We start from the raw sequence: 14,197 nt of genomic DNA, 5'->3' as shown, positions 1-14,197 counted from the left end.
CATATGTAAATCAGTCTTGCCTCAAACTCACAGCAATCCTCCAGCCTCACAGCCTTCTGAGGTCTGTGTTGACAGGCATGAGCCACCCATGCCCAACTTCTCCTTTTTTTGAGACAGCCTAGACTACGTAGTCCTCTTCCCTCCACCTTCTGAGTGCTAGGATGACAGGTGTGGACCACCAAGCCCGGCTCTCAAAAAATTCTTAAGTGTGGGAGGAAAGCAGAAGGCAAGGTAGCAGTGTAATCCAGCAGCCCTTCTCAGACTTTAATAGACCTATAAATCACTTAGAAATCTGTTAAATTGCAGGTTCGGGTTCTGTGGGCCTGGGGTGGGGCCTAAGATTCTGCATTTCCAACCGGCTCAGTAGTGTTGGTACTGCTGACCCATGGAGCAACCCAGCAGCTACAGAAATGGCACTGCAGGAATCCCTGGGTATCACAGACCAGCATCCCTGAATGGGCTTTGCTTGGGCTCTTGCCTTTTGGCATTGATGAAGGATGTTCTCCTTTTTACCAAAGGAAGCTGGGAGGTGGGTGATTAGTGAGATCTTTCTGGTATTCTTGATTTTTTTTTAACAACCTAGTATAGCTGCAAGAACATTTTTAATTAGACTAAATGATCTAGTTTGGCTATCCATAGAAATCAAAGCCCCAGCTGACATGTCTCTTTCATTTTGCTAGGGTGGAGATAGCTTATGTGATGTGATTTTTTAAGATGTTAAACACAGCCTGTGGACATATTTTATGGAGAAATAAACACACAGCCCAATGAGATGTATAGTGTGGTTTTAATATATTATATATTCACTTATTTATGGGGAAAATAAACACACAAGCCAATAAGCTGTGTATTATTACTTTAATATATTGAATTTATTTCATACCTATATATTTTATGAGAGAAAATAAACTAATAAGATACACGATATTATTATAATAACACATCTAATTGTTCTATATTAATTTATTTATGAGAGAAATAAGTGCAATTTAACATGACATAGGATTATTTAATGCATGAGGTGAATTCTATATTAAGACAGTTTAAGGGATTAAATTTTAGCTGAATAAAACGTGTGAACTTCCCACACTGAGGGACCCTTTGAAAAAGAAATGTAGTGGGTTTGCCTAGGCCTCCGTGTCACCACCTACATTGTCCTCTGCTGGTCCGAGGGAAAAGTCTGGGAGGCCCAGGAAATAAACTGCTCTTCCCCCCCCCCCAAAAAAGGCAACATCTGTCGGGGAGGTAGGTAGGTATCTGTTTCTGAGCCTGAGAAATATTAAATAGACCTGAGGAGGATAAATGGCTTTCCAGGGTCCCTTAAATCTCCTGGTTCCGGAGAACAAAACAAGAGGCATATGGGGAAGAGCAACCCTTGCTTTACTAAGTTTACAGAACAGGGAAGGGTGCAGTGGGGGTTGGGGGGGGGGCGCGAGAGGAGGGGAGCCCTGTTGAGACAGAAAATGAAGTTGTTGGTCAAGACAGGTGGGCCTGCATTTGGGAAACGGCTCTGGCCGCGGTTTCAAAGGCCAGAGCAAAGGATCAAAAGCCACCACTGGGTGAAGTGGTCCCGGGTCCCAAAGCACGCCACCCCCTCCCACACCAAAGGGACTGTCTCCGCATGCCCGGTCCTCCCCATTCCTAGACTCACTCTTCCTTCCTTCCTTTCCTTCTCTTTCTTTCTTTTTTAAGGAAAATAAAAACCCACAATTGTTGAGAGGTTCCCAGACTGTCTTCTTTTTGGCGTGAAAGATCTGGCCTCAAGAAAGTGGGAATGGGAGTGGGCCGGGAGCCGGACCCCAGCAGCCGCTATCATGGCGGCCACAGTCATTTTCCTGGTGCTCCTTGCTGCCCAGCCCAGCGCCATTTTGAACATCTTCCTTGCTTCCCGCTCTCCTGGCCCGACTCCACGCTATTCCTTCCAGCTTTGTAAGCCGAATGCCTCTCAAGCCGCCCCAGGCCTCATTGCTTCCGGACAAAATTCCTAACCCCGATTCCAAACCTGGGCGACCTGCAGCCCCCAGCAGCACCCTGGGCGCGGCAGTGCAGAACCTCGGCCCAAGCTGGCCGAATCGCTGCCCAGTTTCCTGCACCTGAAGCCAGCCGGCTAGCAAGTCCAAGGAGTCCGCCTTTGATTCTTTTAACCCTCTCTCTCCGCGGCCTCCAGGGCAGCTGGTCTTTTTCCACCCACTCTACCTTTATTTTCAAGCAGGGACCCTGGGAACACACGGGCAGGACCAAAGGCCATCTGTTGGCAGATGAATGGGTGATCAAGCTTCTTGGTAAACTCACAACTCTTCCTGGTGTGGTGGATACAGAAGTAGCCACCAAACTGAGCCACTTTTGTACCATCCGGACTTTGCCAGCCCCGGAGATGGGACCAGGACACGGCTAAGGTCTCTTGAGCCAGACCAGCCTCAAATGGGGCCTGGAAAAAACGAAGACCGGCCTTAGGGACTTGGGAAAAGAGTAGGATCCCAGCACAAACACTCGTTTTCGTATTATAAAGACATTTATTTACTCTATGAAAATAATGTACAATAAATACTTTCCCCTTTCCTATTATTAAACAATTTTAATAAATAATCTACAATCTAAAACTTAAAAAAAGAGGAAAATAGGTCCGTCTAGTTCTTTTTAAGAAATCCTCCCCCACTAGAAGTTAATTATTCCTGAGATTTCGTTGGAAGGAGTTTTACCTAATGGACTTTTCTGTGTGGTTTTAAAAAGTGAAAAGGGGCGGATTCAGAGCTAATTCGTTAATACCTGAATTTTAACAAAACATAAATGTGACTAGGGGTGGAAAGGGCTCGATTCCTTCCCTCCCCCACCCACCCCCGCGCCCCCCACAATAGCCAAGGAAGGCCAGGTGGAAAGGATCGAGGGAAGAAAACGGTTAGGGAAACTGCAAGTCGATGGCACAAAGCGTGCTGGTGAAGAAGTCTAGCTCTTCCTCGGAAAAGGGCACGGGGCTGTCCAGCGAGCCCTGCAGGCTGGGAGAAAGGCCTCCGGACATCTGGAGACAGGAGTCTGCAGCGAAGAAGTTGAGGTCGGGCAGGAAAGGCGAATCCTGCCGTTCGGGACAGGAGTCTTCGGGCAGTGGCTCGGGCTGCAGGCCCCCGGCTCTGAGCACCGTGCAGCCCGGGCTCGGTGCGTTCACACTCTCCAGGGGAGTAGCCGGAGGCAGGAGTGGCGGTGCGCCCCGGGACCCCTGCGCGGCCTCGGCGGGGAGGAAGCAGGTTTCCCGCAGTCGGTGAGAAGCAGAAGCGCCGCCCGGGCTGACCGCGGGCTCCTCCGATGGGTCTCCAGCGTCGTCCGTGGCGCTCGGCCCGCTAAGCTCCCCATCCTGCGGCTCTCGGTGCTGCGTCTGCCGCTTGTGTTTCATTCGTCGGTTCTGGAACCAGACTTTGACCTGCCTTTCGGTGAGGTCCAGCAAGGCGGCGATCTCAACGCGCCGCGGCCGACACAGGTACTTGTTGAAATGGAACTCCTTCTCCAGCTCCAGCAGCTGTGTGTTGGTGTAGGCCGTGCGCAGTCTGCGTGAGCCGCCGCCGCCGCTCTCCGGCAATCCCGGACCATCTGCGGGGAAAGCACCCTGCGTATCAAGAGAGTCTCAACGCAGCCTCCTCCGTTTAGCTGAGATCTGGGGCACCCCATCCGCTAAAAAGACTATCGGACCTACTTGAGCTCCCACCCCACCCCCCCAAAGCGCTTCCTTCTCTGTGTCTTTTTTTTTTTTTTTTTTTTAAGCGCTTTTCCACGTAGGCAGACCCGGCCCGGGTCAGGCCGGTGCATTCAGAGCCGCCCACGGGCCACGTAGGGGGCGGGGAGCAATTTCTCTTCACTCCCAGAACCTCCCCCCAGTCCTCCCAATGGACCCCTCAATTCGGAACTTTCCAACTCAAGCTGGGGAGAGGGATCATAGGTTGTTCCCCACCCCCTTTCCTTCCTAGTTTTTTTTTAATTCCCTCTTCTCCTATGCCTAGGAGAGATAGAAGGATCTCATCTTTGCCAGGTTCCACGTTGAATCCTAGGTACGACACTTCATTCCTCTACACAGATAATGGAGAAACATTTCTATGGAATCGTTTTCTTCTAGCACATTAAACACACACACACACACACACACATCAGCTTCCAAAATCTGTTGGGGGAGGCGGAGGGCGCTAGCAGTGGCTAGGCCCGGACCCCAGCGGGATACTGTGTGCCTCCCTAACCCCAGAATCCCTCGACCCAGAGAACCCCATCGCTTCACTTTCTCCCCTCCTCTTCCAGCTGTCCCCCCACCCCCACCCCGCCTCTACCACGCTTACCCACCTGAAGGGGTTCCGACCCCGGAGGCCCGGACCGAGGAGGCGGCTGGAGAAGAGGATGTGGCGGATTGGCTGGGTTTCTTGGCGGATTTCTTCTCTTTCATCCAGGGGAACTCGGGGGCTGCGGGGGCGGCGGGGAGTGGCTGCCGTGGCCGCAGAGCAGGCCCATCTTCGGCTTGCTTTTGGCTCTCGGGTCTCGGGAGGGTGGAGGCGCCGGGCTGGAGGCTGGGGAAGGTTTGCTCCAGAGGAGGAGGAGGAGGAATTAATGTCGACTCCTTGATTGATGAAGTTTGAAATGTCTCCAAGACAGCGGGGAAGGAAGTCAGGCACTCGGCGAGCGATGGCTGGCTGTTTATAAACCCAATCTCCCTCTCAAATTCAAAATTCATGGCTTTCAATGGTGGGGGAGGGGGCCTGCTGGGGGGGGCGTCAGGAGGGAGGATCGGAGGGACCCCCTCTCCCGCCCCCCCCAGGTTTATGCAATGGAGCGATTTCGCGGGGGGAGGGGGATTTTCCTCTCTCCTTTTTAAAATTTAGGCCTTTATAATTGTATATTGCTGATAAATACAAGCGTATGGGGATTCTCTCTATTAAACCCAGGACTCCGACGAAATTGCAGGGAATTCATGGTCACGGGACCGGTCTCCACCAATCGCTCGTCTGGGCCTGGTAGAAAACACAGGCCTTATTTGCTTTAATTGATTCAAAAACTCCAGAGGACCACGACCTGGATACCATAAGGCTTCCTCCTCTCCCTCCCACCCCTACATCAGTGTCCCACACTCTCCCCAATGGGCTCTCTTTTCCCAGAAGAACCAGAAGAACGGCTTCCTCACCTTCAGGGATGGTATGGTGGTGGGAGCCTGGGCAACGACCAAATTTAAGGGAGAAATGCTCTTCTTGTCTAAAGATTTTAATGGAGTCAGTCAATATGCTTTTTCTATGTGACCACCAGTATCCTCTTCCCCTCCGACCCCACCCCCCCAAAATAGCAAAAGCCCATTTGGGAGGAAGTAAGAGTAGGCGACTTCCACTCTTTGGGGAGAGGTGAAGGTGGCAATCAGAAAGGAGATGGAGGAACGGGACAGTAACGACCAGTGGCATCCCACCCACCCTCGAAAAGGAGTACTCTACACTTAAGAAAGGGGCAGGCTGGCACACAGCGGTGAGACAGGTGCCAGGAGCACTTTGGGGCATTGGCCCCTCCCCAGCCATGTACCCTAGGTTCTACTCCCTGCTCAGTATTTACAGACAATCCCTTATGTCCACCTGCCTTCTTGTTGGGGTCACCTTATACTCACAATCTGTGATACCCCAACACTGGCAATAGGAGGATGTAAGAAGGTCAAAGATGGCAGATGCATTCACAGCCCTCAAGTTGTATCTCTGTCCATATCCAGGGACACTGAGGTAGCTATCTACTTAACTTTCAAAACTAAGGGCAGTGCATGGGGGAGGGAAGGATCCCTCGGGACAAAGGGACCTCCCATATTTGCTTTTGGGGTGTTTTTGAAAATCCCTGGTAAGGAAAAAAAATCCCTAAAAAAAATTGGAGGGAGAAGAAAATGGAAGGAGAAGAAATAACGACCACCACTGAGACTATATTCTGTTTATGACCACCACCCCCCCCCCAGAGAGAAAACCCTTTTAATCTATTCTATTGTGAGGAAGCTATGATAGGCTTAACTTTAGAATATTGTAATTGACTAGAGGAAAGAGGCAAAAGAAACCAGAGCCACAAGCAATTTGGTGGGAAACTAGGCCTCAAAGCTGAAAATGAAAAGTCGATCCGGGGGAAGATTTTTAAATAAGTGGGTCAGGAGGACGAAGGAGGAGATGAGGCGATCAATCTTAGCCCCCTGACAGCTCCCTCCGATTGCATCAAAGAATTTGGCTCTTTGGGAAAGCAGAGGGGAACAGCCTAAATTCCACATCCCTTAAAAAGGCCTGAGGGAGGGGGGTAGCAGAAGAGAAAGGTGATTCTGAGAGAGCCGGGGAAACAGATGGGAAATGGGAACAGAGGGAAGGCGCTAACTTGGGTGGAAAGTTTGCCCCGGAGAACTCCCACGGCTCTGGCCTTCCCCTCCCCCTCCCCCTCTTCCCTCTCGGCCGCCCAGCCTGGAGGCGAAGGCTGGTTAGCAAGAAATGGCAACTCAGCGGAGAGCTGGAACTAGAAACTTTCTGTCAGTGTAACGTCCGCGTGGGTGGTGGTGAGTATTTAAAGAAAGAGGAAAAAAAAAAGAAAAAGAAAAGAAAAAGGCGGGGAAGTCTGAGTGCAAGCGGGGGGAGGGTAGAGGATCCGGAGGTGGCGGCTGCAAAAACAGAAAGAGGCTCTTGGGAAACTGCTCTTAACTAGGCCAGAGGGCCAGAGAGGGTGGTGTGTTATTCAGCTAAAACAAAACAAAACTATGTATATATATACACACACACACACATATATTTTCCATATTTTCCTGGATGGTGGTTAGCGGGTGAGAAGTCAATTAGAAGCCGTCTGGAAGGGAGTCTTGAGCAGAGAGGCCCAGGAGGGACCTTCTCCCTGGCGGCACCCTTGGGCACCTCTGCAAATTTTGTAACAGACACTCCAGCTGGCTGCAGTATCCAACGCTTCTCCCAAGGCAGCCAGGGCCCAGGCTTTCCTGTAGGAAATACAGCTCTCTAACCCTTGATGACAGATTTTATGGCCAGATTAGTGAACAGCAGAAAACTTGGGTGTTAAAAGGGGGCCAAGGGAACCCGTCCTCCCAGACACATCTCTCCTGCCTCCTGACTACTAGGAACATTACCGCACAGATTTTTTTTTTTTAATCCATGTTTTTAACAGTTTTAGCTGAGTACCTCGAATCTTGAAGACGGAAGGGTAGGTCCTATTTTTGTTTAGAGACCTAGGTTTAAGTCAAAGCCCTGCTTTTCTTATATTCTAGCTAAGGTCTCTCTGGTTCCTCTCCAGCTAAATCCATAAGCAATCTGCTCCCCCTCCCTCCACCGTCACAGGCAAACATGGCCCCTCGTGTGTAGTTATATCATTCAGAAATGTTATTCAGGGAAGAGGAAGAGAAAAGGAAAGACAGACCCTTGAGCGTTATTTGATCCCAATCAAACTTTGCAGGCTTCTCTACTTTTAATTTATAGCCTGACCCAATGCTAAATTGCTTGCTGCCTGGATAAGCCAAGTCCAGTTTAAAAAAAAAAAATCCTACTTGGGTGGGGAGAGGGTGTATTATTCGGGTTGGTTTTTTTTTATTGTTATTTATTGTTGCATAAAGACCGTAATGGCTAACCTTGGACTGCCAGGCTGCGACATAAAAATGAAAATCAGCCTTTGCTTTAAGGCTGAGGGCCTGGAACGATTCTCGCCCCACCCCCCACTATCACCACTGCCACCAAATATATGCTCCTAATTAAGCAACGCGGGCGCATCGCTTACAATTAGAATTATGTAACTCTTCAGCAAGCAGCCACCGCTTCTCTTCCGACGACGAATTAGCCCCATATTTCAGCCTTGCTGTCTTCTCGCTCTTATCGGATACTGCGATGCTGCGGTGACATTTCATCTTTGACACGCCCTCTCTATCTTCTCTCCAGTGTGATAAAACTTTTATGGAACCAGGAACTAAAAGATGAAGTTTTCCCAAGGATCGTGGAAACAGAGCTTCTCATTAGCTTGGGGACCATTTTTATTTAAGCTTGGTTCCAACAGCTTCCCTGACTCTCTTGTCCCGTTCCCTGGCAGGAGAAATCTAATCGGCCCTGCCCCACCCCCACCCCCCTCGTCCTGGGCTTCACTTAATGATTGAATATCACTTTAGTTTTAAGGCTTGACCTGAGAAGTCTAGGCCTTAGTTTGTTGTTGGGTTTTTTTTTCCCCCCCAGATGAATCATTTTCCTTTGTTTTCATTTTAGACCCAATGGTGGTGTGGCTTCGGGTCACGTGACAACCTCATTGTAGCTCCGGAAGGAAGGAAGGAAGAGAACAGTGAAGTTTAGGTTGCCTGGAAGAAGCAGTAATAAACTAGGTTTTGGGTTAGTTCGCTGTGGACAGAGGGTTGCGTAGGGGTGGTGGCCAAAGAGAAGAGAGGCCAAGGCCTGAGAAAAACAGACAGGCAAAGAGAGGCTAAACAGACAGCCCAGGTACTCTCCCTCCCCCCCCCCCCTTAGCTTATTACTTAAATCTTAGCTGAAGAACTTGGCAGAACGGTCTAGGCTGATATGAGGGTCAAAAACTAAGCTGAATGGAGGAGGAAAAGCTGGGGACCGGGAGACAAGGACCTGAGGACTGGGCAAAGGGGCCAGGAAAGTGCCACCAATGCCCTCCTTTTCCTAGCAGCCATTTGGCAATTGTACCCTTTCTCTGCAATCTGAGTTGGACCACCAGGACAAGATAAAACTGATAACAGAAAAGTTTATTCAAGAATTGTTTCTGACAGACAACCCTTTTAACTAAGGGAAAAAAAAGTAACTACTGAAGGACAAAGAAAGTTCCAAGAGAGAATTAACTCTAACTCTACAAATTCAGGACTACACAGTGACATTTAGGAGCTGGGTTCATGCCTTTTAGAACTAATTACAATTGCTCATAAGTACGAGTTTAACATAAATCTACAGCTCGTGTCTAGAACACAATAAAAACTAAAATAGCTGGTTTCACATGACAGGAAACACAACCTTTTTTATAACAAGTAAATCCTAAAAAAGTACATTTTTTCCATTTTTTTTTGTCCCTCATATAAATACATAATGTAATGGGGGATAAATAATACAAAAAAGAAAATATTTTAACAGGCTATAACCAATAAATATATATGAAAATGTTCACTAGAACACACGCTTTTTGAGCGAAGCTGGACTTCTGCAGGCCCAGGCATCTCTCACAGTTTTTTTTTTTTTTAATATCCATTAAAATGTAAACTCCAAGTGCAACAAGAGTGTCCTCTCAGGAACTGGAGCAAGGCGCACAGGCCTAGCTGCAGTCCCTGTCTAGGACAGACAGTTTGTTCAAATATACCCTGTTTTCACGTTAAGTCAAGAGAGTAACAGAAGAGAAGGAAAGAGTGGAGAGAGCCTCGCGTGGGTTGCTTTCTGTGAAAAGAGTGGCACGGGGTGGGAGCTGAGAGACTGCACAGTGGGGGCAGACCTCCAGTCCTGATGACTTGCCTGCCTTCCTTAGCCTTTTAGCTTTTCCTTAAAAGAGAAAAATATATATATATTTATTTATATTATAGGCAGCTCTAACTTTCAGGATATCTCACCATCCCTGAGCCCTCTGGAAAAAAATTGTAATCAATGGGGGTAGAGTAGGGTCCTTAGAGCAGAAAAACCATAGGGCTAGAAGTGATGAGCACTAGCAAGAAGCTTCCTCAAATAGATGGGGGTAAGTTGAAGCTTCCGGGAGGTGGGGGGGGGGGAAGGGGGAGGGGGAGCATATTTTGTGCCCTTAGATTTAAATGTGTTTTCTTATTTTTATAAGGAGAATGAAAGGGAGGACCGAAAAAATAAAATCAAGATCTGGGGCAATTACCCACAGAGGTGGAAGGTAAGTTGGTTGGTTGATGACAACCAAGCCTTAAGTTTTGAGTGTGATCCTCTGCCCTGCTTGCCTATCTTGACTCCCTTTCCAATCTGAAATTCTAACTTGGTAGTGCTGGAGGCCTATGTGGCGTGGCGGGCTTCAACCTGCTGGGGATTCCTTTCCAAGGGTGTTGGGAGGCAGATAAAACAGGCTTGGAGGATTTAAAAGACAGACCCTCTCAGGCCAGGGAGCAAGGAAAGCACCCCAGGCCTGTCCTGTTTCTGGAAGCCTGGCCACAACCCCAACACACACACACACACACACACACACACACACACACACACACATACACACACACACACACACACACACACACACCTCTTCCTCTTTCAGGCCTCCAAACAGGCTGCCCTCAACCCCCAGCTCCACCACCTCCCTGGCCCTTGACCTCGCCCCACACCCCCCACAACCCTCCCCTCACATCACAGGTGTGTCAGTTTGGGTGCTTCTTGGATTCTACCCTGAGGCGGTGCGTGGTGAGAGGAGAGGTCTGTGTACGTGGGGTGAGGGTCACAGGGTCCGTGATGCTGGCTGGGGGCCATAGGGGGCGCCCCGTTGTAGTCCAGGTTACCCGAGGGGTGGTGGGAAAGGTGATTGAGGCCATAGAGGGAGGGGCCGGCAGGGGGCGGCAGCGGATCCGCATAGCCACCCCCGCCCACGTACACAGGGCTGCCCTGCATGGTGGGCGTCCCGTAGGCGCCCCCGTTGGCTTGGAGGACGTGGGGCTCGTACTCTGGCCCCGGAGTCGGGGTGTACTTCTGTGGGGCGCCGCAACCCTTGAGAGGGGGTTGGTAGTTGGAGGGCAGTGCGTAGGCATTCTGGTGGCCTTTGCCGAAGGCTGGAGGGGACGGGCTGTCATAACTGGGGGTCATGGAGTGTAAGGCGTTCATGAAGCCGGCCGTGGACTGCATGGGCTGCGGGGGGCTGCCGGCTGGAGAGGGACCACCGGACGACGAGGCCAGCCCCTTGGCTTTCTGGTCTTTCTTGTATTTCATGCGGCGGTTCTGGAACCAGATCTTGATCTGGCGCTCGCTGAGGTTCAGCAGGTTGGCCATCTCCACGCGGCGCGGCCGGCACAAGTAGCGGTTGAAGTGGAACTCCTTCTCTAGCTCCACCAGCTGCGCGCTTGTGTACGCCGTCCGCGCCCGCTTGGACGCCGCCGACCCCGGGGGGCTCTTGTCCCCACCCCCGCCGCCACTGCCGCCCCCGCCACTGCTGCCGCTGCCGCTGCCGCCGCCGCCGCCGCCGCCGCCACCGCCACCACCACAACCTTCTGCTGGACCCGAGGGGGAGGGGTGGAAAGGGGAGAAAATGAAATAAAAGATAATTACTGAACACGCCGAAATTGAATGCATCGTTTCTTAATAAATCCAGGCCTGGACTCAGAGCCCTCGCCGCCCTCCCCTTCGCGTTCCCGCCTCCTCCTCCTCTACACCCCCTCCCACCTCCCGTCGCATTAGCGGACACTCTATAATAGTGGCATTTATTAAGAGACCTGTTCTCCTCTCACTGCCCCAGCTTATGAAAATTTGATCATGTCACACAGACAGAGCTGCGTGGCCATTTATTTAGGGCTAGATTTTTTTTTTTGCGTGTGCGCGCACCCCCTCCCCATATATCTAAATCCACGTCTGAGACTGAGCCGATCCCCCTCTTTGGTCCATCTTTACGGGATGGATGACTGAGAGCATCTTAGTGGGACTGGACACTGGTGGGCAGGACCTGGAAGTATGGCACTTAGAGGCGGCAGGCAGTGGCTGCGGACCGGGAGGGACCCCAGGCCGCCTAAGCAATGATGATTAATACCCACAGTAATAATACTTAATAATAATCTATCCTTGATGACTCTGTGCCTCTAGGCGGTGCGGCCTTGGGAAGGGCTTTGAGGCCAACCGTCCCACCTCCTGGAAAGCTCCTGGAAGCCTAGGTGGGAAGATGGCTGGAGGGACTGGGTGTTGGCCAGGTCAGAGGTCATCAGGTGGTGAGAGGTACCAAAAGGAAAAAAAAAAAAAGACACTAGGCAGCCACCTAATATTGTTTCCAGGCCGCCTTATGGGCGCCTAGGGGTCGAAAGCTAGAATAACAGTGACATTCCTGGACTGGACAAAAGCTGACTGACGAGGAAGGCAGAGAGCTGGTACCTGTGCCGGGGGAGCTGTTTTTCAGCTTGGACGTTTGCCTCGACTCTTTCATCCAGGGGAATATCTGTTTGGTGAGGGTGGAGTTGGAGCCGGCACCGCATTTGGGGGGGCCGCTTTTGCTGGGCCCGCCCCCATTATTGCTGTTGTTAGTGGTACTGGTAGGTGCGGCGCTGGGTGGGGGTGAACCCGGCGGCGGGGCGGGTAGGGGTTCTGGGGCCAGGCCAGGCCTCATGCAGCTGCCGTTGAGCTCCTTGCTCTTGGCATGTGGGGCGGCATTGCCCAGGGACTGCAGGGAACACGCTGAGCGCTGGTAGTCACCCTCCAGGTGCGTGGCGGCCTGAAAGGAGGGCTGAGGAGGCCCGTCGTAGCCGAAACCATTGCTGCCAGGGTACGAGGAGTAGCCTCCGAAGAGAGCAGCTGCGGTGTTGTCGTAGTAGGTGGCTTTCTGCATCGCTGGGCGAGGCCCGGGCAGTGGGTGGCAACTTGCAAGGGCCTGGTACCCTCACGACCGGACATTGGCACCCCTGGGGGTCACGTGACACGCCGGACCCCCCCTCCCCTCTCTGCCCCCCTCCTCCCGGGTCTGTTCCAAGCGGCTGACCTGCGGGGCGAGAGAAGAGACACAGGGGGAGAAGAGGACTGGGCCTCGAATCCATCTTAGGAACTAAAAAGGGAACTGACATCAATAGGGTTTTTTTTTCCTTCTTCTTCTTCTTCTTCTCTCCCCGCCAGCCAGTATCTCTGCAGCAGACGCTGAGACCAAGTATCTGACCTGACCTGGATGTTTCTTACTTCAACTTTAATTTTAAGGGAGGAAAAAAAGCACCGATTTTTATTTCCATTTTTAAAAAAAAAATCAGGACTGTACCCCTTTGGGGACCGCTTAGGATTAGAACGCCACTGCTTCGAGGACCTATGCTTCTCTCTGTCTTACTCACTAACCCCTGACCTTCCCTACAATTTCTCTTTTAACATCCCCCCACCCCTCAACCCCCCACCCCACCCCCACCCCGCCAACTCTGGAACAGGACAGTTCCAAGGAGTAGAAGCATCTCTGCCTTCTCTCTCTCTCTCTCTCTCTCTCTCTCTCTCTCTCTCTCTCTCTCCTTTCATATCCTTCCACCCAAGCAAAGTCTAGCTAGGAAGGAACTCACAGATCTTGGACCCAAGCCGGATTGAAAAGCAAGTTCATCTGAGACCCTTCCCTCCAGGAAGACCCATAGCAGCCTAAAACAGAAAATCCCTGAAGATTTTTAAGCCCCAGAGGCAGTGGAACCAAGCCTCATCCATCTGTGTCCCTTCTGAAGGTACCATCACCTCCATCAGCCTCGGCTCACACAGGCCTGGGACCTAGCAGCCAGAGGCCCCCTGTGGAGCCTCCAAATGGACCGCGATTGTTTAGATTTCCCAGGCAAGACCGGTTGGTGCTATGTCCATTTGGCTTGGGTCTCCCCCATCCTTTCCATAACACTCTATCTTCTTTTCTTTCTCAGGAAGAAAGAAGAAGAAGAAGAAGAAGAAGAAGAAAATTGTGCAACTGCTGGAATTTTCTGCTGAGATGAGGAAAATTATTCAGGATGAAAAAGACTCACAAAACAATTTGAACAGCATTCTTCTCTGGGTTCAAAATGGAGACTGTTTACTAAGGCTCCCAACAGGGAGGGGAGGAAAAAAAGTCACTACTTTAATACAACCTTTTAAAAATGTACCAGTAAAATAAAGCTTGCCCATGTCAGGGGATGTCGTATTTGTTCCATGATTTCTGACTGTGTGGCCTTCCTCTGTGTCTTCCCCAGCGCTCCCTGACTACTTCCCTACGACCCCCAAACTGATCCTTTCTGTGTCTCTCTTGCTTCTGGCAAAACTTAAAAATACCATTCAGCCCAGTTGATCAACTCCAGAGAAAACTTAGCTTAGCAAAAATAAAATGAAAGGAATGCAGGTGAAATACGTCCCTCCCACAAACAGATTCATAGCCCTGAGTTCCGATGGGTTTCTGGGACTTTTTTTTTTTTTTTTTTTTTTTTTGTCTCTGGAAATACACATGGGTCTGCCAAGCAGCAGGTCCTTCCAGGGAGGACTGGAGTTCAATTGACCAGGCTGACCTAATCCCTTTATTATTATTACCATTAGCCTCTGATGATTTAACCAAAATTAGCTTCGGAGCAGCCCTG

At 50.7% G+C, this 14,197-nt stretch overlaps 2 protein-coding genes and 1 long non-coding RNA gene across 24 annotated transcripts in view; 1 reads left to right on the top strand and 2 right to left on the bottom strand.

Moving 5' to 3' along the window:
* Positions 1 to 1,215: 1,215 nt before the first annotated feature.
* HOXB2 (homeobox B2) lies at positions 1,216 to 4,806 on the bottom strand. The gene is made up of 2 exons (XM_084749949.1): positions 4,318 to 4,806; positions 1,216 to 3,579 (listed from the first exon to the last, which is right to left on the bottom strand). The coding sequence occupies exons 1-2, from the start codon at positions 4,700 to 4,702 to the stop codon at positions 2,897 to 2,899; spliced, it is 1,068 nt and encodes a 355-aa protein (XP_084606075.1). The 5' UTR covers positions 4,703 to 4,806; the 3' UTR covers positions 1,216 to 2,896.
* A 1,236-nt stretch (positions 4,807 to 6,042) lies between these two features.
* LOC311579421 lies at positions 6,043 to 13,682 on the top strand. 5 transcript variants are annotated; one of them, XR_014773136.1, is made up of 3 exons: positions 6,043 to 6,523; positions 8,217 to 9,854; positions 13,537 to 13,682. It is a non-coding gene; the product is annotated as an uncharacterized lncRNA (long non-coding RNA). The 5 variants fall into 5 exon arrangements; XR_014773137.1 differs by having other exon boundaries at positions 13,531 to 13,682; XR_014773138.1 differs by lacking the exon at positions 13,537 to 13,682 and adding an exon at positions 10,897 to 11,021 and having other exon boundaries at positions 8,217 to 9,846.
* The window catches only part of HOXB3 (homeobox B3), a 56,314-nt gene continuing 50,812 nt past the window's right edge, over positions 8,696 to 14,197 (bottom strand). For all 18 annotated transcript variants that reach the window (XM_084749923.1, XM_084749934.1, XM_084749937.1 and 15 more), the window contains 2 exons: positions 12,024 to 12,624; positions 8,696 to 11,158 (listed from right to left, as the gene is read on the bottom strand). In XM_084749923.1, coding sequence (XP_084606049.1) covers positions 10,305 to 11,158; positions 12,024 to 12,474 — 1,305 coding nt within the window. In that variant the 5' untranslated portion in view covers positions 12,475 to 12,624 and the 3' untranslated portion in view covers positions 8,696 to 10,304. The remainder of the gene's footprint in view (positions 11,159 to 12,023; positions 12,625 to 14,197) is intronic.

Source organism: Acomys minous (genome assembly GCF_964271855.1).
Source record: "Acomys minous genome assembly, chromosome: 12".
Classification (NCBI taxonomy): domain Eukaryota; kingdom Metazoa; phylum Chordata; class Mammalia; order Rodentia; family Muridae; genus Acomys; species Acomys minous.
The sequence above is the reverse complement of the archived record's forward strand: the minus strand, read 5'-3'. Positions and strand labels throughout refer to the sequence as shown.

Coding starts and splice junctions, on each gene's coding strand:
- HOXB2 (XM_084749949.1), bottom strand. CDS start 4,702: ATGAATTTTGAATTTGAGAGGGAGATTGGGTTTATAAACAGCCAGCCA. Junction 3,580..4,317: donor CGGGGTCGGAACCCCTTCAG/GTGGGTAAGCGT, acceptor CTTTCCCCGCAG/ATGGTCCGGGATTGCCGGAG.